We start from the raw sequence: 21,585 nt of genomic DNA, 5'->3' as shown, positions 1-21,585 counted from the left end.
TTCTTGGGCAGATCTCTGTCTTCCCTTCGGTTTCCTGTTTGGAGGTCTTTTCTCCAAGTCTACGCAGTATCCGTACTGCACGATGTTCCGTATCCACTTGTCTGTGGTTATACGCCGCCACTCCTGAAGGTAGAACCTCAGCCTTCCGCCTACTGGTGACGTATGCTCGTAGGCTCTTGAATCTTCTCTTCCCCCTGATGACACTTTTTTGCGCCTCACCCTTGGGGACTTGACGAGGGTAGGCGTCTTCTTGCGTGCTGAGTCACTTCGGGGAGGGCTGATCACCCCCTCTCCTCCTTTGGCCACGTCCGTTCCCTCTCCCGCGAAAGGACTGGCCCCGAGGTTGATATTGCCAGCTTTGCTTCTGCTGACCTTGACCTTGACCTTCGCCCTGCTGTCCTTGTTGGAACGCCTGGTGCGATGTCCCTTGTTGGCTTGCACCCCTACCGTAGGGTCTCCTCGAGGGATTACCTCGTCTCATTCCCCTCAGCTGTAGGGCCCCCATGGACCTCGCTGTCTCGTTTTCCTTCTTGAGCTGGGTGAGCTTTTCGTCCACCGTTGCTCCGAACAGTGTCTCTCCGTTGAAGGGGGTGCCAAGGATGTTGTTCTGCACTTCCGGTTTGAATCCCGAGATTCTTAGCCATGCATGCCTCCTCTCTGTGACCCCTATGGCCATGAGTCTTGCTGAAGTCTCTGTCCCATCCAACGCCGTCTTTATACAGGAGTTGGCGATGTTCTTTCCTTCATCCACCAGGTGAGAGGCTCTCTGGCGGTATTCTTCGGGGAGGTGCTTTACTAGCTCCCCCATCTCATCCCAGTGTTGGTATTGGTGTCTATTGAGGAGTGCATTCGAATTCGCCATGCGCCAGTGCATTGCGGCGTTCCTCTCGACCTTTCTGCCTGTGAGGTCGATCCTCCTGCTCTCTTTATCCGGAGGTGGGCCCGAAGTTGCTGGAACGTTGGCCCTTCTCCTGGCCGTGGAGGCTATGATGGAGTCTGCGGTGACGCTACCCTTGATGGAAGGTGGGTCCAGGGAGGAGTGCTTATATTTCTTCTCTGTCCTGGGTGTGATCGACCGGCAGGTGGCAGGCTCCTTGAAGGCTTCTCTCCCCTGGTTCATCACGCTTTGTAGCATGGGGAGGAACTGACTCCTAGTCTGGATGGGGAGCAGTGTTTCGACGAGAAAATCGGCTTTCGGCCTCTCCTCGTCGAGTTTGACGCCGAAGGCCAGTGCTGCGCTCTTCACCACCATATTGTATACCCCGATGTCGTCGGGTGGCGAAGGCCTCGAGGGGTACGTGTCCACGGGCTCCTCCGGGTTTTCGGTGTCGAGATCGTGCCATTCGACGTCGTTGCTGGTAGATGCCGCCGATTCGAAGAACGACTGTTGGTCTTCTTCCTCGGCTTCTTCCTCATAATAGGGCTCCTCCTCTTCTTCGAGATCCCTTGTCAGCCCTTCGGCGTCGAACTCCTCTTCGACCTCGACGACGTCCGCCGATGAAACCGTTGGAATCTTGAATTCCTTCATCCTGGCGTCGAACTCCTTCTTCCTTTGAAGGATGTTCTCCATTTCGGCCTCGAGCCGCCTCTTCTTTTTCTCCATTTCGGAGATGCTTTCGGCGTCGACCGCGGGTCTTTTCGATGAAACTTGCGTCGACGTCGAACGTTCTTTCTGCGTCGATCGGCCCGTTTCATGGGATGATTTCGACGACCATTGCCTTTCGGCGTCTTTCTGCACCAGGGAGTCCTTTTGTAAGGATCCGCTGGGCCTTTTGTCCGAAGTTCCCCCCTTGGACGTCGAAGTTTTCGGCGCCGGGGCTCCCTTCGTGGACTTTGACTCAGATTTTCTCGAGTCACCCTCGTGTTGTCGAGGTACTTTTTGTTTTGCGCTCGACGATTCTCTTACCTCGTCTTCTTTTTTCTTGTCGGTCTCTACGACCGTGAAGTTTTCGGCTGTCTCGGCGACGTTGTCCTCGTCGTCTGAGGAGAGGCCCAGAGCGTAGAGCGTCGGGGGCTTCCCCTTGCCGTCCATGTTGGCGTTGGCCCTTCTCTGCCGCTCTCTCACCCTGAGTGTCTTCGGCGCGAAGGCTGAGCAGGCGTTGCAGTCGATACTCTGGTGATCGACCGGTAGGCAGAGGTTGCAGACCGGATGCTGGTCTCTCTGCGCGAACTTGTGGTGGCAGTTTGGGCAGAACTTGAATGGCGTCTTGTCCATTTCGCTCAGGGTCTCTGAGCGTGCATTCTCCAGTGCTGTCGAAGAAAAAGTCTCGCTGGTCCTCTTTCTTCGCGCTCCTGATGAAATCTGTTCAATTCCTGATGTCTTCTCTTGATTCTATCGATGAAACTCGCTTTTCTTCCTTCTTCCTCCGAGTGAATTTCTGGAGCTTCCCGATGTCGATCCAGACCCAACGGCGGAAAAAAGAATCTGAAGATGGCGCCCCAAAGGTGGGACTTCCGCAGGAAGCACGACGACGTCACGGGAGGTGCACCAAATGGTGGACGTCGACGCCCACCTGGGCTACAAAAAAAAAAAAAAAAAAAACAAAGAAAAGACTACGAATCCGGACCCAACCACAAGATCGCGGAATAATGCACAGCATAGTGAATCCAGAAAGATTCACGCTGCAAAACTATCATACCTGTTATATGACGTGTACGCTTAAGTCAACAATTTTTCAACACTTTGTTCGCATATGATCTTTTTAGCTTAGGAGGGTAAACAGCCTAGAGAATGGTGGGAAATCATAACATCATATAGTGAAGGGGGACTAGTGTGGGCACCGGTCTTTGAACTCTATTATCATTGTGCCCAAGTTCATTTCGCTCACTGTTGGCTGTACCCACCCCCATACATGTTACACAGTGATACAGCATGACACGGCCCACCTACTTCCGCTGAGTGCTATGCTAGGATAAACACCTTGATGCCACTACTCTGGAGTAAACTCCATAACAAGCATTGAACTGGCATGGGATTGCTTTGTAAAAGGTTTTAATGCCTGCTTGCTCTACACCCCAGAAAAGCCTCTCATCCACTATTAATTGATACATCTAACTGGGGATAAATCAACCTTACAAAAGCTGCTAAAATTGCGGATCCAGCGGGTCAGAGATATTTTTCTGAATGCATATGCTCGAGGACAACATATGGTGAAGAATTCACTGCAATCAAACAAGAATCTTATTACTAAGCTATATTCTACGATACAAACAGAAGCCCCTGGTGTGACCCCAGAGACTAAAGTAATATGGAAGGCCGATCGCAGAGGGGTGGGGGAGGATTCCGGCCATGGAATGGATATACTGTTGTGGTATTGTACATGGGGAGGGGATCATGACCCGGCTGTAAAAACATGCATAGCTTCCAACTCCCACAACGCCACCGTGTGACACACGGTATCGGCTCCCATCACACGATCTACTGATGAGGAGCCGATATCACACGGTGGCAAGGAAAATGAGCTGAAAACCACTGCAAATAGTGGATTTCTGAGGCTTTGAACTGCTGACATCCATTAACGGGTGTGAAAACAGCTAGCTTTGTTTTTTGTTTTTTGAGGAGGGGACCTGGGAGCTGGGTGGGGGCAAAATTGCCTTGTAGGTACTTCTCAGCACGAGGCCTTGCTGCCTCCTTTGACCCATCCCCTCCTCAAACGGTGAGATTTGTGGTCAAGTTGGCAGGTATGAAGATGGATAGAGAAATCCGTCTTCAGCATGGAACAGCTGAAATGCTATTGCACTACTACCCCAAAAACTCACAGACCTGAGAATTTTGGGGCCCCATAAAATCGTATTGAACTAGTTGGAGAGATGAGGGCAGAGTTCAGAAAGGCATAGAGCTACGAGAGACACTCATCTGCCAGCAAGACCACAGGAATATGTTAAAATGTACAGGGCCCGGCTTTTAGCGGTCTCCAAGCCGTAACACTGGCACATATCACCTGTTCATCATAATTAACAGTTGGGGGCGTCATCATTCAGAGGCCGCCACTGGTAACACGAGACAATGACTGTGATCTTATGTTCTATGTAAGTGAAAAATGCATACATATGAAAAAGCCGTTTTGTGCTGTATGTATGCGTGCTGTAACGGTGGAAAATCTTACAATGAAAAGTTACCATGAATGGTGACCCCTGCAGGTTGGAGCGCAGGTAGGGCTCAGAAAGTCCTGAGGAGGATTGGACGTCAGGCTCGGGGGTAAGGGAGGGGCCCCGGGCAAAAATTGGGTAGGGAAAGATAAGATCTGGCAGAACCTACTAACACCTCAACCCCCCCCCCCCCCCCCCCCCCCCCACGAGCCTTCACCATTGCGAGAACCACCACAGGATGGCAAAGTAAAGTTGTCGGAGATGGTTCACTGAATTAGTAAGGCTTTCCTTTCTAGAAATGCTGATGCGTGCAGTAAGCTTTGTTGAGCATGTGTGTAAACCACCTGCTTCCCGGAAGTGGAAGAGACATTCTTCTACAGTCAACTGATTCTGAGTCAATGGGGGGATTCCAAGGTTTTCAGCACAGTACCATTGTGCTGGATGTTAAAGAGTGCGTTGCAAGTGCTACACGACAAGGAGTACTGTTTTCATATGAATAGCAGGACCGTGCAGGGAGTTATTCTTAAAAACAAAAAAAATGATTCTGCCTTCTTTGTTTCTTCTACACTCCCGTCCATAAATAACAAACTTTAACATGTACATCAATACCTAATCCATACTCAATCCGCATCCATGACGATGGAATACATTTGCTATTTCACATAAAGTATAAATGGTTCGGAAAAAAAGAAAGGTTCTTCATTAACAGTAGAAGCATGTTAGAGATCAATAATGAAAACATTGTAGTAGCTCCGAAGTGCAGTAAAATTATCTTTTTTTGCTTACATCATTATCACAACATGGCATCAGGAAGTGTGGGAGTAACTTAGGTGCACACGTAACATTTAAAAAGACCAGAAGAGTTTTACTTTATTTTCAGGCATACAACAGACATATTGCATCCAATAGACTTAAAGTAGGCTTTTGGTCTGTCCCTTTTTCCTGATTCAAAGTCTATCTCAATGCCCTGCTTCTGCATTGATGGCTTCCTTCCCTCTTTGGGTATTTATCCCACCCAAGGAGCATTTTGGCTTGACTGTGTTTTCACTGGATTAGTTGTATTCTTCCACTGTTGACATCTGTACCTCACTATGCAGTGCATGAGGGGTTACTCTCTTTCCCTCTCTCTTTCTCATTTCTTGCCTGCTCCCACCTCATCTTTCTCGCCCCCACTCTTATTATTTAAATAGTTGGCTCTCCCATAGTGCCTGCTTGTCCCCCCACCCCCATGGGCCATCCTTTGCCCTTTGCTGTATTGGTAGGTACCATTTTTGATTGGCTTTTAAACCATTTAATGATGGCCACCAATTTCTGTGTATAGGTGTGAGCAAGCACAATGACCTTCTTGACATGCTTTTATTTTTGCGTTATCAAAAATGATTCTAAGATGGCCTACTGTGGAATGATTGCATCTCACAATCGTTTTGCCATAAATTATGGCAAAACTCAAAAAGCTTTGCATAACTACTAGGTTTGCATCCCGGTCTCAATGGGGACACCTACTGATTTTGCTAATGCTTGTTTTAAATACTGCGCGTTTACCAACAAAACTGTCAAACCTCATTTTTGTTTTAAGATGGTGGTGCTGGTGTTTGTGCAACAACACAAACCATATTCAAGTGATTATCCTGCACTCCTTCCTCAGGACCATGACATCACAACATGGGGAATGGAACCAAGATGAGGTGCCCATCCATTAATGTGAGGCAACCACATTTTGATGACCCGTATTCTGGATCCTGAATGTTTTGTTATGATACATACCATACCTTTTTCTGCATCTCAACGCATGCCATTTTCTAATTGGCCTATAACAGTAGATTAAACGTAACCACCAACCCCAGACCCACAGAGGCAAAACCAGCACCTATTTGAACACTAGTTTCAAAAGTCGCAAGCAGCACTTCTTGTAGAGCATAGACTGGCTGTCAGTCAATGTGTATCTCTACCCTAATGATTGAAACGTAGTTATGACAATCATTCGTTATTCTCTATTCTCATTTTCACTCCCTCTTTGAGTGATAATAAAGCTCCCTTTGCAATCAAGCATTTCAGCGTCTTGAGCCACATCCTGAAAAGGCCAAACCGTGGAGTCTTCAAGATGTATTCTGCTTGGTCCAGATATTTATATGTCTAATGATCAGCCATTCAGTTTGTGTCTCTTTCACTAAAATTCGCACACATTCCACAGAGAAGAAATAGAGTCTCTCTAGCCCCTTCTTATCAAACTGCCCCGCCTGAAAAGGGCCAATTGGAGAGTAGTTGGTGCAGTCCTTGCCACTCTTTTCTAGGCCCTTCCCAAACTCCAGCGACCCTCCATGCAGATAATCTGTCTCTCTTTCAGGTGAACCGGTCTGAACCTGGATCCTGGAGATATATACTGGTTTGTGGAACACAATAGTGAAGTAACTCCCGGCAGATGGGGACTTGCCCCAGAAGTACTCATCCACATTACTGTATGCCTGGATAGGGACATAGTTTTCAAAAGCTGGGATGCTTGTGAATACATTGGCAGGAGGGTTGTCAGGAATGTCCAATGGGTCCTCCTCGAAGTCCTCATCTTTTAACCGATTGGCCGTTCCCTGGAAGGATGAATAAAGGCCCATGTGCTGGAACAGTGATGGTTTCAATCGAATAACATCTTTTTGGGTGAGAAGCATACGAAAATGCGTCAATAGCCAATCGCAAGGCATCTCCTGGTAAAACATCAATAGGAACTGGGCAAGCTTTTGCAGGTCACTGGATTGGTAGAGCTTGCCGATGTAGCCTAGTTTGGAGAATTCCAAAGTCACCCAGTAGCTGCTTCCGCGGGATGTGACCACTTTCTTGATGGCTGTAAAGAAGGACTTGGAGCACTGAACGTCATCTTCTATCATGAGGTAATACGTTGACAGATTCTTGCAGAAGTTCATCAGAAATGCATAGTCCACGTTCTGCTTGGACCTGAACTTCACTCTGTCCTCGGGGTCATTGTAGTTGCGTTTTAGTCCTTCCAGTGCAGGGTAATACTCTTGCGGTGCATGGATCACCAGCAGGTGGCCAGCCATGATGTGGTGGGTGAACTTGTTGCCAATCTCTTCTGCCATTCGGGAGTTCCACTCCATGTCAAAGTCGGCCAGGTGCACCACCACTACCATGTCTTTCAGCTCCTCATTGGTGGACTGCTTGAAGATGGATTTCAGGGTCTCAAGGAGGTACGTACCCTTTTTCCTTTTGACGGAGCTCAGCCCAATTGTGAGGTATTCTTGGAATGAGAAAGAAAGAAATATTGTTTTAGTATCTCATGAGCAGATGCAACACTTGTGCGAAGTCTACAAAAGATATAGAAGTCACTTCATTGATTAAGTATTATTAAAGGTGTGGTAGCAATCTTGGCTTCCAGTTAAAGGACCTGAATAGACATCAATGTTTCAGAAGGCTAAAGGGAAATGGCATATCAAAAGACACCTACTACCAATACTGGCATCACTGGACTTGGACACAGGAAAGTTCTAACATGCAGTTTTAACGCTGATGAATTAATAACACTGATATTGTTATTTGCATAAATAGATGTAAGCATATGTTGAGAAAATATTTTATTTTAAGTGCAGGCATTTCACATTTCTTGCAAGGATAGAACCTAGAACAGGCTCTCAGTGTGCTGCAGGTGAGCGTAAAAACACAAAGAATAAGTAGAGAACACTGCTCTCTATCCGGTCCTCAACTGATATGTCTGCAGCTGCTACGCAATGTGTAACTAAATAATCATACTTTCATATGATCATTCCTTCTCTCCTACCTTCCATTGACCTGCTTGTGAAGGAGAACAACTTGTACTTTGTTTATCATAAGAGACTGCCTCAGAAATTAAATTATTTACCTATCTATTTCATTAGGATATCTATTATCTGGCCGCTTTAGATACTCTCTCCTTTTTTTCTTGCTCTCTTGCTGCCTCTGGTTCTTATTGACCCTCTTGGAATAGCTTTCATTCTCTTCACTCTCTCGCTTTCTCTTTTTTCCGGTAGCTTGTCTCTGTTTTAATCTCTAACTTCCCTTTCCATCGAATGTAGGATTCCATTATGCTTATCTTTCTGCCTCTTTGTCGTCCTTTGTTCATCACTCTCCTTGTTCTGTCATCACTCAGACTTTCCTTACCTACGAACATTTTACTTCAAATCTAACTGCTCTTTTATCCTCTCCCATGCCTCCTCACCCCTCATTCATTTGGCCATCATTCAGTCTTCCTGCGCTCTTATCATTCAGTTTATTTCCATAGTTCTGTATTTTGCCCAAGTATCTACGCATTCATGTACGCAACACTCCACTAATATCTCTATCGGCCCCCTTCGCTAAATGTCATCTTCGAGTCTGTACCTCTGCCCTGCCATCCTTCTATCTGCCTGTCTTTCAGAAGGACGTTTACCTGACATGCGTACATGTCTGTATTTCCTTTCATACTATCTGTACATCTCCAATTCTGTCAATCACTTCGCCTGCCTGCCCAATTCTCCATATGTATCTCTCTCATCAGTGAAAGGAGGAAAGGCTTTTCCAGTTAAAAGTAAGAAAGATGTCACAGGAAATTAGAAATCACAGAAATACCGTTAACAATTTACAACAAAACTGTTTGTTGAAAAGGGGGTAAGAACGACAATATTATTTTTCATTTAAATTCACAGCAAAATATATCATTTATTCTGAGTGTAGCAAATGACAATTTTGCTGACCAATGGGTCTCTTTCCTAGAAAATAACATTCAACAAATTATAATATAGTAATCTAAACAATTCAGAGATAACTAACAAGCTATACTGGCAAATTAATCAGAACAGGATAATCATGCTACTTTTTCTATAAGAAGATTGCCCTTCTATAGTGGGAATGTAGATGTGCATGGGATTTGCTGTTAGTAATGAATGTAACTGAACTCATACAAGATCTTATATGTAAACATTTCTATGGAATTTTTAGCTGCTCCCAGTGCATTTTGGGTAGGAAATGTTAGTGTGCTCTATGTAAGTGAAGACAGGTCTTATTATTCCAGGTCAGAAGATGCAATCAAATTAATGGATAAATATGAATAAAAACGAGGAAAATTACATTTGTTAGTAGTCAATGATTTCAGAAGATATTTAGATCAAATATTGACAGGAATCCAAGGACCCTCACTGAGTCATTTGTAGAAGACGGGGACAATTTCTATAATTCGGACCTTAAAACAATACACACAAATACAAAAACAAGTATACACCATATAGATGATCAAACATTTAAATATTTTGTATAGTACACTTTCAAATATAGAAAATATTTTCAAATTAATTTATGTTGCTTCCTTATTTGTATGTACTTTATTAATGTTAACTAATTTCATTATAGTTTAACTTTGTAAAACTGCGAACCCCCTGAGTAGGTTTCATGGACACCCAGGGGTCCTCGCACTGCAGGTTAAGAACCACTGCCCTAGGATATTTACCTTTCAAAAATATATACTGTTGTGATTCAGTGATTGGTGCTGAGCTCCCCAGTGTTGTTACTTGTATAATGCCAGGAAACATAATGTGGTGCAAGCCCTTTTCACACAAGGTTGCTTTAGCCCTGTCTAGCCGCATATATATATGGGATTCAGTTTTATTCACAGAGAGTTATATTGTTAGTTGGCATGACATTTACTGTAGCCTGAGATTTTAAGAGGATTTCAGGTGTAAATGTGAATGAATAGTTTGTCTTTATGCTATGTTCAATAGCTTCCTTGGCATTATGGGTACACAAGCTGTTCATATTAGTCAGAAGGAACCCTTTGTCAATATAGCAACAGAAATCTATCTGAGAGGAATTCATGCTAATATAACTCACAATATATAGAGCATAGCCTTGGGTCAGCTGCTTTCATCATTGCTTGGCTAATGTTTCCATCACGTTTTATAACCATCCAGAATTATTTTCAGATGCAGAAGTAGCTCGTTAAAAACCCCTACCGTGCACTCTGGCTGAATCCACTAATAAGATGGCCACCATGCCAACCTGGTAATGTGTCGCCTTGTTAGATGAGTGGATTGCTTGTTTGTGTTTCCTGGCTCAGCAGTATTGTTAAAGAAACACATGCAGAAGATGTGGTGGTTGGAGCGACATTATCACCAGTCTTGGACTTTTATTTTGCACTGCTTGTTTCCCTCTCCTGTATCCCATTTTCTGACTCCTCGGTCGCAGGGCACCCAGTGCACAAAGGTAAAAGCACCAGACCCTTCCTTGATCTCGATCATGATCAAGTCATGAAAGGAGCAGTTATTCGACAGCTCCAGAATTCATAAAATCTAAATTGGTTCTGCATTCAGCTTAGGTAGAGGAAAGGAACCAACAAATGTAGCAGAGAAGATTTTCTTTCTTCACTGGATGCATGTCACTCTGAAATTCTGACTAGGGTGGGTGTAATGTTCCTTTCGACCGTCGGAATTGGTGGAATTTTGACCATTCAGTGGTATTCATTAACACAGAGGTCAGGTCAACTTCCACCAGTCATCGCGTGGTGGAATCTTTCTCCCACAAGGCTTCATAATATGCACTAGCGAGATTTGGTGACCCTTATCGTGATTTTCTATTGCAGGCGGACACCAGCGTTCACGAGCAGTTGTGGCGAGAGGGCTGCCATTAGAGTAGATTTGCTACTGCTTAAGTAGATTTTCTGCTCAAGCTGCAGCAAAATCAACTGCAATTGCTGCGCGCTCCTGCACAACGCATGGGGACGTTCGCACTGATTTTCAATGCTGCTTGTGCTACCAGTGCTAAACTGCAGCGTGAGGAGCATATTTTCCATATATTGGTGAACTCTATGGAATTTCACTGAGTTTTTCTGTAACTTTATACTTTGTACTCCGCAAGTACCGCCCACCCCTAATCCTGACCCATTCTGATCTAGCGTAGGACAATATCTAATGCCCTCTCTAATGGCGTCACTCTTTGTTGTCAAACCATAATTAACAAATCAAAGTTGCTCCTCATCAGTGGTAATGAAACTTGTCACATGTAGGTTCCATGGGGATCTCCTCTATCACAAGCTAGGTTAGGCTCGGAAAGAAACACTGTCATTTTACATGCACACGTTCTTAAGTTGCCTTCTTTTCTACACAATGACATTTGCCACACATCACTTACAAATTCCACTTCGTAAGTACAGTATCACCACACCTTGAATATTTAGTACAACGTCTGAATGCACATTGTGCAAATGTTGTATGTTGTTCGTCCATGAGGCAACATGGCTATAACAAGAGAATAAACAATGTCAGCCTGGCTGAAGCCCTCAACACGGAAGCATGGATTCTGTTATTATAAATATACACGCATTTCTGTGTTCAAATGAGAGGAGCACAATGCTGTCTTTGCGAGGTCGCTGTTGTCGCAGTGTCAGCCTAGCTGATTCCTATTTACCTTCTGCGAGGAGGGATGTCCAACTTGTGACCAAGACGGGGACCTGTAAACACTTACCTTTAGGTAATGGAGACTTACATCATCCAGTAGTGGATTTTTGGCAGAACACCCACCCTAGGCTAACAGGTTAGGGAGCGCATAGTAGGAGTACACAATACAAAGTACTTTTATATCAGCATATATAAATGGCTTCAGCCCAATGGTGGAATTGTTTATTATTTTCACTGTCCTCATATTGCTAATCACTTTCATTTGCTTCTTAATCATTGCTGCACATATATTCTATACAAGAACCACAATGGTTCAATAAATATTGAAACACCCCTTTCTGTATTTATAGTGTATTCACCTGAGTATGCCAGAGTAACTAAGCGAAAAGGTTCTAGTTCTGCTACCACAAATCCTTGGGGAGTCAGGGCTGTCATGTTCTGAGGTTGCGCAAACGATTAGGTTCAGGGGTACTTATGGGGTTACTGTGAGCTAGAAGGATTATCAGCCAACATATCCCAAGGGGGTGCGCAAAATCAGTCTGGCACCATCCCCACATTTATGTTGTCCAAACAAACATACAGTTCCTACTGAGAAAGGGAAAACCATGTAACACCTCTATATTGCCTTTTATTCAACATATACATGAGAAGGCTCACACAGTTGATATTGTAAAACCAACCTATGTTCAAATGCACACTGATACACATCAGCTGTACATCTCTATGAGGGACCACACAGAGCACTATGAGATCATGTCTAACTACCTAAAAGATGTGAATTGGTGAAAGAAGCAAATTTACCCATGCTTGAAGAGATCAAAAAACTGAAATCCTGAGAGTTGTGCCTCTGAGGGTAGCCTTGTTTTTAAACTGGCCAATGGAACAAACACATGGAAAGCTTTTGTGTAATGGTTTGACCCTTTTTTGGTCATGATAGCACACAAGTAATAAACTTCATTCTCATGTTGCTAGAGAAGAATCCTACTGTTGCTTCTACTTCCTTACAGGATTGAACTGACAAGAGCCATGGTGCTATTGAGGCTGAACTACTGAAATGTTGCGTGTGCTGAAACACCAAACAAAAGTCAGAGAAATTCCAGAGACTATAAAACCAAGAAGCAAACCCATGTTTACTACTATAGACATCTTCTGACATCACACCAGCCCTGAAAGAAGGATCCTGGCTTCTGGTTTTGTCTAAAATCGTATTCAATATCTCCAATATTCACAAGCTATACCACAAAGTGAAGCTTGATACCCAGTAAAACAATTCTACTTACTCAGACCAGATTCAACCACAAGATTTATAGTGGGAGGTTGACCTGTAGAAATTCAGCTCTGGAATGCTATGGCCAAAGCTGAGAAATAATTGGAAAGTAGAAAAGGTAGACTACAAATAAGTTTGTCTCAATGGGAAGGACATAGGCAAATCCCCGTTGATCAAAATAGATATGATTGCCTAGGTTGGGACGAGGATGTGAGTGAAGGATGGGATGATCCAAGTAATGTAGACTAGGGATGGGAACCTATGCACAGCATTGCCTTGCTCTCTAGGAACACACATGGGCATAATAATATATTGAAGCAGCAGCTCTTTAGGAAAATAACAAATCAGTACTCAATCTTGTGCTTCAAGGAGACATGGCTGTGTGGGGATCCCCGCAAATAGATTTGTTTTTGAAAGTCCACCAGAAGGTGTTAAATAATGCAACAGCTCTGTGGGGGGATGCTAACGCTGATATCTAACAAAATTGTCTCTAGGATATGGGAAATTAAGATACGTTGTAAATGGGCCCATGCCTCATGCCTGTGGTGTAAAAATGTTAAATGTCAGGGTGGGCCAGGAATGCATCATCATTTTTCATATTTATTTACATGCAAGTAGTATTTTCAACTAAAATTAAAATATGGAACTGTTTAAAGAAGATGTGGTCAATACAGGTGCACTGTATCCACAATACTTGGTTGTCCTAATGGGGGATTTTAACCATAAATTGGTTTCCAAGATGGCGGACCAAAGGTATGAGGATTTACTATCTGCTTTAACCCCTTCAGCGCGGCGCGGATTACCGCGCTGTGCTGAAGGGTTCTTGTGGGCGGGGCCGTGACGGAGTGGTTCCGTCACCCGCACAGCGCGACCGACGCGCGTGACGGAACCACTCCGTCACGCGCACCGAAGGGGTTAATATGCAATGTGCTTGCTTCCTGGTAAACAAAGCTACACGAAGGGATGTAGCCTTGTGAGATTTTCTTAAATAAAATGGGTTTATGGCCATGCGTCTGTAGACATTACAGCATGGAAAACCTTCCAGTATGGCAATCAGAATTGCCCAATAGATTACGTATTTGTACAGGTGTGGGCCTTCAATGTAATTAGGAAATATGAAGGTTCTACAAATACAGGGGGAAACCACTATCCATTATGCACAACCCTTAAACTGGACATCGTTCCAAAAAAGACAAAGGTACTCCCTATGATTGTTCACAGGCATAGGGAATTCACTGTTGAAGGGGTACCCCCTGATATTAACTGAGGTATGAGAACGTAATTAAAGAGGTTGTCGCATGCCTAAAAGTCTAACTGAATGTTTTAAATAACACTCAAGATAAAAATAAGAACGGGAAGTACACCAGGAATAGCTGGTTTGATACAGAATATAGACTTTTAAAATGAAGAATAAGAAAGCTTGAAAGATATATAAGGTTCTCTAGAAATAAAGTAGTTATATTACGTCTTCACAATCTAAGAAAAGAGTTAAAAAATCTAGTAGCAAGTAAGAAGGGAGAGTATGTTTGGGTAGAATTCCTGGAGGACGTCTATAAACAAAGATGCCATGGTCACCCAGGTCCCAACACCATTTATGGTTAACCCCTTCCATGCTGCGCAGATTCCGCCGCTGTGCTGACGGAATCTTGCGCGGGCGTGGTCATGACGGAACGGTTCCGTCATGAGCACAGCTCAACCGTGGCTCATGACGGAACCGTTCCGTCATGAGCACCGAAGGGGTTAATGAAGAGATAAAGAAGAGGTTCTCAACACCAATAAATTAAGAAAACAATTGAGATGCTAAAATTTAAAAGGGCAGCCTGATCAGCTAACCTACCAGCAGTAATAATAAAAACAAACAATGCTCCGAAACTATCAGCAAATAAACCTGCTAGATGTGAGTGGGAAAATGTTCTCAAAAATCCTTTTGGGGTGTTGAGGGACAGGGCAGATGCAAACTCTATCATTCCAGAAGAAAAAGAAGGTTTTAAGGGGGGGCACTCGACAACTGACCATTGCTTTAGTCTATGGGTCTTAGCCAAGAAATCGATAGAGCAATGTGGAGGTTTGTATTGTTGCTTCATGGACTTTAGCTCCGTGTTAGAGTCAGTTGATTGAGCCTTATCAATCTTTATTCTAGTAAAGATTATTTTTATATTGTGCGTTTGAAAATACCACTTTTAGAAAGTGGGTATTTTCTTGTTTAGCCATCCTGGGTGTCTCTGCTGGTTTGTGGATTGACTGTCTGGCTTTGGAGTGACAGGGGCTGGGGATGCGCATTCTCTCAGACAGCTACTGGGGGGTAGATGTGTGTACTGCCTTCCCTGAATGAGTCAGGCCTGAGCTGAATAGACCTGGGCTGCATTTAGAGTAGGAGGGGGAGATTTATTTGCACCTGAAAGGGCCTGGTCTGCCTTACACAATGCAGTCTCCACCTCCTGCCGGGAAGCTGGACCAGAATGGATGGGACTGGTTTTGACTGAGAACAGAGCCTCTCTACCACAAGAAAACAAAGAGAAATGGAATATAAATATTGGGGCCCAGACCTCAGAACTTTAGTATACTTCTGGACTCAAGAGGAACCTCTGCCAAGGAGAAGAACTGGGAAAACTGAACAAGAAGTACTGCCCCTTTCCTGCTGTCTGGGGTAGGCCTGCAGTGACTGTTTCTGCCAAGAAGAAGACAACAACTTTGCTGTGTGCTGTGTATCCTGCTTGAGGAAGATCTCCAAGGGCTTGTAGTAGAGCTTGCCTCCTGTTCTGAAGTCTCAGGGACACAAAAACTTCACTTCCTCTGTCTTCCTGCATCTGGAACAGCCGTTGCAGCTGTCACAGAGGGAAATTGCAGCACCGACGCCAGCGAGCAACGGCGCGACCTGCAACAAAGCCATGGGCACTGCTTGTGAAGAGCACGACGCACCCCCCCACTTGCACCACAGTCCCGACGCCTGCCGATGCTGCACCATTTCGACTCAGACGCTGTCACCAAGGCCACTGCCTCCCTGGAGCCGAGGGCAGTGTTCGTGACACTCACGACGCACCGCCCCGCCTCGCACTGCAGCCCCAACCTCATTGATGCCGGTGTTTCAACATGGCTGAGCCGATACTGGACGTGGGTGACTTCCTGAATCCATCGACACTGTACCGTCGTAAGGAACCAACGCCTTGCCGCCACCGCGACATCACCTCCCTGGCAATAGTATGTTTGTTGATGTTTATGTTTGGTGGATTTATAAAGCGCATGGCTGCCCAAAGGCTTCCCAGCACTGAGAAAAGAGAGCTGTTAGGGACGGAGCTTGAGAGAATCATCATGGGAACAGCCATGTCTTAAGTTTTTTCCTGAAACTGAGTTCATCTTCCAGCAGCCTCCGTTCCCTTGTCATGGAGTGTCACAACTTTGGGATCAGGAATGAAAAAGATCTTCCTCCCGGTCTTGACCTCTTGATCCTCAACAGCTTCATAAGGCAGTTAGAAGATGACCTGAGGGACCTCTTTGGCACATATGGGGAGATGAGTGCCCTAAGCAATAAACAGTCAGGAACCGATGCCTCACCTACCCGACAACAGCAAGGAACCGAGGCCTCACCTCCCCTGTACTGCAGTAAGGAACCAAGCCTCACCTCCCCTGGGGTCGTAAGGAACCGATGCATCGCGTCCCCTATGGTCGTAAGGAACCGATGCCGCCCGGCGCCAATGAAGTATCACCTCCCCGACGCCATGCACCGTCTTTGCTTTCATTATTTGCCAAGGTACTGTTCTTTGGGGTTCTGTGTGACTCCGCACCAGATGCCGCAATCAGCGCCATAGTTTGAATTTTCATCTGTTACGACATCGTAATAGCTCCATGTGGAGTTATTTGGCGTTACAAGCTTTATTTGTGTGAATAACCTATTTTTGAGGATATCATGGTATATGTATTGTGGATATTTGTCGTTTTGGTCTAGTTTGGTTTAGATAAAGTTTACCTATTTTTCTGAAACTTGTGTGGTGTCAATCTGCAGTGTTTTCATTATATTACTGTATGTGTGCACAAATGCTTTACACACCACCTCTGAGATAAGCCTGCCTGCTCGTGTTCCACGCGAGCCCGGTGCATCGAAGGGGCCGGTCCTGGCCAACTGGGCTGTGTTCCCACCTGGGAGGGCCGTTGGCGGTGCGGGGCGGTCCGTGTGGCCGGGCTGCTAAGCAGAGGAGATTGGACCTCTACTTGACGACGCACTCCTAAGGGGTGTCGATCCGTAAACTCCCAGGACCGTCGCCGTTGGTGAGTGGTGCCCTGTTGGTCGGTGAAGTGACCACCCAATATTCACGGTAAGAGGACTCGGGGGGCAGTGGCTGGATCCCGGCTGGACTGCGAGCCTCGAGACAGCCCTCGGATGCCCTAGTGCCTGGAGTGCAGAGCGCTGGAGGACACGCACCCAGATACAACACAACCGACTGGTAGACTAGGGAGCAGTGAGGGACCCACACACACACCTCCTGGGCCCGAGTTGCCCCGTGACAGCTTTTCTGGGCCTGGGGTTACGGAGTGGAGGGCCCCGGGGATGCTCTTGACCAACCCGCATTGGAAATGGGGAAAGATAGACCCCTTAGAGGAGCACAAGCTAACAAAATTATGCAATATACAGTACTGGGCCCAGCGTCGGCGGAGCGCACAAGACCGAACCCTGAGCAGGGACCGCTGCAGGGATCGGCGGCCCAAGATAAGGCAGATATCCTGGAGGCCATTAGAGACTCACGGGCGGCATTGGAGTCCAAAATGGATGGCATGGTCATGGACATCGTTCACCTGTGCCTGGACCTACGGAAGGTGGAGGATCGGGTCACTACTACGGAGTGGGACTTGACCTCCTTGCAAGCGGAGGTCCAACACTTGCAAGCGACGGTGTCTGCGTTGAAGGAGCACACCTCTCATCTCGAAGACAGGGCGGAAGACGCGGAGGGGCGCTCGAGGAGAAACAACCTCAGTTTTTTGGGCTTTCCGGAAAAGGTGGAGGGGCCGGCAGTGGACCTATTTCTAGAGGAGTGGATCAGATCCGCCCTCCCGGGTCTTCGACTATCCAAGATGTTTGCGGTGGAAAGAGCCCACCACTCCCTTGTCCCCTCCCCGAAACCGGGGTCCCCGCCTAGAACTCTGATCGCACTTTTGTTCAATTTTAGAGACCGGGACGCGATCCTGCAGTTCATCCGCCCGGTTTGAGAACCAAGAGATCCATATCTACCCGGATTACACGAAAAAGGTGCAAAATTTGCGGAACGACTACCTGAGGGTCAAGAGGAGGTTGAGAGATCTCAATATGAAATACAGCCTAATGTTTCCAGCCCGGCTCAGAATGCAGTATGCAGACAGGGTCCACTTTTTTAACGATCCGCAGGAGGCCACGGACTGGATGGATTCGATGGGCCTGGAGGGGCAAGATCAACATCACGGATGGCAGGAACGGAAGAGACGGAGCGGTCGACAGTGGACTCAGCCTGGTCACACTGGAGGACAGCGGTCCGCGCCACAGGGGACACCAGACAGAGGTCGCAACATGGCGGGGCCGGATGGCACCCTGAGAGAAGAGCTGGGGGGCATACCGACACAAAATCAGTTTTCCCCATTATGCCTCGTCCAAGAAACTCAATCGGAAACGGAAGGCACTGCTGACCCACTAGCTGGTGGCTCGTGAGCCACGTATTTGCAAGTATGGGAACTGCCAATTGGGGGATGGTGGTCGGCAGGGCTGCACTAGATGCTGTAAGTGAGGACCTCATCGATACTGTAACCTAACTCTACTGTGGAGCGCCTGTGGGGGGATCCTCAATTTCAGGGACTATAAGGTGGGGAGGGAGCGTAGCTGTTGGGGTGGGGCGCTGTTCCGCCACACTGCAGTCTAGGTTTCCCAGCTGTGGTGTGCTGTGCCAGCTCGGCTAGGCCGCTGGTTGGGAAGGGCTGCGCAGCACCGGGCAGTTTGGTTGTTCAACAAGGACTGGGGTTCTTCCTTTTGTAGACTGTCATTGTTGTTTACACTGTTGCGGGGGGTTTTCAGGGGAGGGTGGCGGTTATGGGGCGGAGTCCTGAGTTCTCAGACCTAGGTTGGATTGTGCGAATGAGGTTCTACTGCCTGTGGGTGGGGGGGGAAGGATCACATTGTTTTGTTTTATTGTTCTATAAGGGGAATGTTCTATGCCGGGTCACCAGAGGTCATGAGAGCCTTCGAGGGGACGGAGGGGTTCCCATCACTATACATTATGGTTCTTACCACTTCTGCATCACGTATTGTGGTCAATCTAAATTCTCTATTTATGGCAGGCGATCAGCAGATCTATAAACTTATAACGTGGAATGTTAGGGGGCTCAACAACAGGGTCAAACAGATTCGGATAGCAACATACCTCAGGCGATATAAGATAAGTGTGGCCTTTCTACAAGAGACGCACCTCTGGGGGGATTGCCTGAAGTATGTCCAACGGCGGTGGAGGGGACAGTTTTTCGCGACCTCCTACTCGGGGTTTGCCAGGGGGTACTTATATGGGTGGCGCCTGGAGTCCCCTTTAAGGTTTTAAAATGTAGTCCTGACTCCGATGGGAGATACGTGGTGGTGGAAGGGACACTGGATGGGAGATACAGGTGTTTAGTGAACGTTTATGCTCCAAACACCGACGATGGGTAATTTTTGGCTAAGGTCCTGGGGAAGTTAGACCTGACACCTGACATGGAACTCATTATAGCAGGAGACTTTAATTGTGCTTTGGATGGGGATTGGGGAACGGGATAGGCACCCCCCAAAGGTAGATGCTAAACCCAAGACACAGGAATCCATACGCCAGATGATTAACAACTATCACCTACTAGATATATGGCGGCACCGTAACCCCGATAGTCGGGTATACTCCTGTTATACTCCGGCAGCTAATACGCATAGCAGGCTGGCCTATTGTTTTATTCAGGAAACAGTGGCTGGTCAGATTCTCGAGACACAGTACCTGGCCCGATATCTGTCCGATCACTCCCCCTGCTGGTGGCCTACACTTTGGGCGACCCGCGTTCCAAAATACCGTTGTGGAGATTGAATACCGAGGCCTTTACGGACCTGGTTTACAAGGAGGCGATCGCGACAGGGTTGGAAGGCTATTTCAAGGTGAATTGGAACACGGCAAGCTCAAGGGCGTTCGAATGGGATGCGATGAAAGTGGTGTTGAGGGGGATATGTATGTCCACGGAGGTGGGGGTGAGGAGAGTGTTAGAACGGGATCTAAAACAACAGGAGGAACGCTTAAAGACCCTAGAGGTAGAACTTCACACAGACCCAGAGGGGCCGGCCAAATGGACGGAGCAGTGACAAATGATAGGGGATCTATGGGAGTCACTGGGCAAGTACAATAGGACCACGAGTAGGCGTCGATGGTACACTGAGGGTGATAAAGCCGGGCGCCTATTGGCGCGCTTGATTAGGGTGGAGACTCAGCCTCTCCAGATACTGGCCCTTAAAGCCGGTCAGGGCCGAATGGTTTATACCCAGTATGAGATTAACGCAGTATTCACCTCTCACCTCCAAAAAATATATCCCGAGCCCAAGTCCAAGGTCGCCGCACAGGCTTTGGAAGCCTACCTTGCTGAGATGGATCTACCTTGCCTTGACCCAGACAGTCAGGAATCCCTGGGGGCACCCTTTAGAGGGGAGGAGGTGAGAGCCGCGATCGCCCATTTGAAAATAGCTAAATCCCGGAATGGATGGCATGGCCGCGGAGCTATATAAAGAGTTTGGGGGAGTCCTGGTCCCTAGGCTCCTGGACATTGTTTTGGAGGCCGATGAGACTGGCGTATTGCCTGCCTCCATGTGTGAGGCGCTGATTGTGATGATCCCCAAGCCAGGGAAGGACCCCTTACTCCCCGCCTCTTACAGGCCAATCTCAATGCTCAATGTAGACCTTAAGATCATTAGTCAGGTATTGGGCAACAGATTACTTTCGTATCTCAGGCGATTGGTACACGACGACCAGTCCGGTTTTATTCCAGGTAGGAACGCTTTGCGGAATATCCGCCGTCTCGCCCATGTCATGCAATCACTAGAGGGCAGGGCCGAACGGAACACCCTGGTATTCCTAGATATCGAACAGGTGTTCGACTCACTCAGGTGGGACTATCTATGGCAGGTGCTCTTAAAAATGGGGATTGGTGAGGGGTTTGTGAATTGGGTGAGACTTCTCTACACTCAGCCGGTGGCGAGGGTCCGTACGGGACGCTATGTCTCAGATGCAATATCACTAGCCAGGGGGACGCGACAGGGGTGTCCGCTCTCCCTCTTGCTGTTCGCCCTGGCAATGGAGCCATTAGCGTGCCATCTCCGTAGGGTCCTCCAGGGGCAGGGTATCCAAATTGGGGCCATGAAACATATCGTATCACTGTATGCAGATGATGCACTGGTGTATCTACAGGAGCCAACGCACTCGCTTCCGATATTGCTGGCGACTCTGGGTCAGTTTGCCGAGGCCTCTGGACTCTATGTCAATAACACTAAATCACAACTATATCCGGTTGGGTCGGAGGCTGTGAGGAGCGGGGTTCAACTCCCAGAGCTGGGGCTTCCATGGGTGTCAGATACGTTGCGTTATCTCGGGATCTGGATCAGTAGGGACAGAGAAGTTTTTTACCAACATAATATGGGGAGGATTCTTAGAGGTCTCCGAGGCAGCATTGCCTTCTGGAACACACTCAGGCTCTCGCTGATGGGGAAAATTGCCTTGATTAAAATGGTGGTGTTGCCTCGATGTCTCTTCACAATACAGGGCTCCTTCTTTGAACTCCCACACCAGGTCTTCAAGGATCTCAATGCAATGCTTA

The 21,585-nt window shown here is 46.9% G+C and overlaps 1 protein-coding gene across 1 annotated transcript in view; it reads right to left on the bottom strand.

Annotated features, from left to right (window-relative positions):
* Window positions 1-4,933: 4,933 nt before the first annotated feature.
* Window positions 4,934-21,585, bottom strand: part of LOC146866683 (alpha-1,3-mannosyl-glycoprotein 4-beta-N-acetylglucosaminyltransferase C-like) — a gene marked incomplete at its 5' end in the record, with an annotated part of 221,567 nt that continues 204,915 nt past the window's right edge. The window contains one exon of the mRNA XM_085616744.1: window positions 4,934-7,333. Coding sequence (XP_085472870.1) covers window positions 6,186-7,333 — 1,148 coding nt within the window. The remainder of the gene's footprint in view (window positions 7,334-21,585) is intronic.

Source organism: Triturus cristatus, chromosome 1_2 (assembly GCF_964204655.1).
Source record: "Triturus cristatus chromosome 1_2, aTriCri1.1, whole genome shotgun sequence".
NCBI classification, from domain to species: Eukaryota; Metazoa; Chordata; class Amphibia; order Caudata; family Salamandridae; genus Triturus; species Triturus cristatus.
The sequence above is the reverse complement of the archived record's forward strand: the minus strand, read 5'-3'. Positions and strand labels throughout refer to the sequence as shown.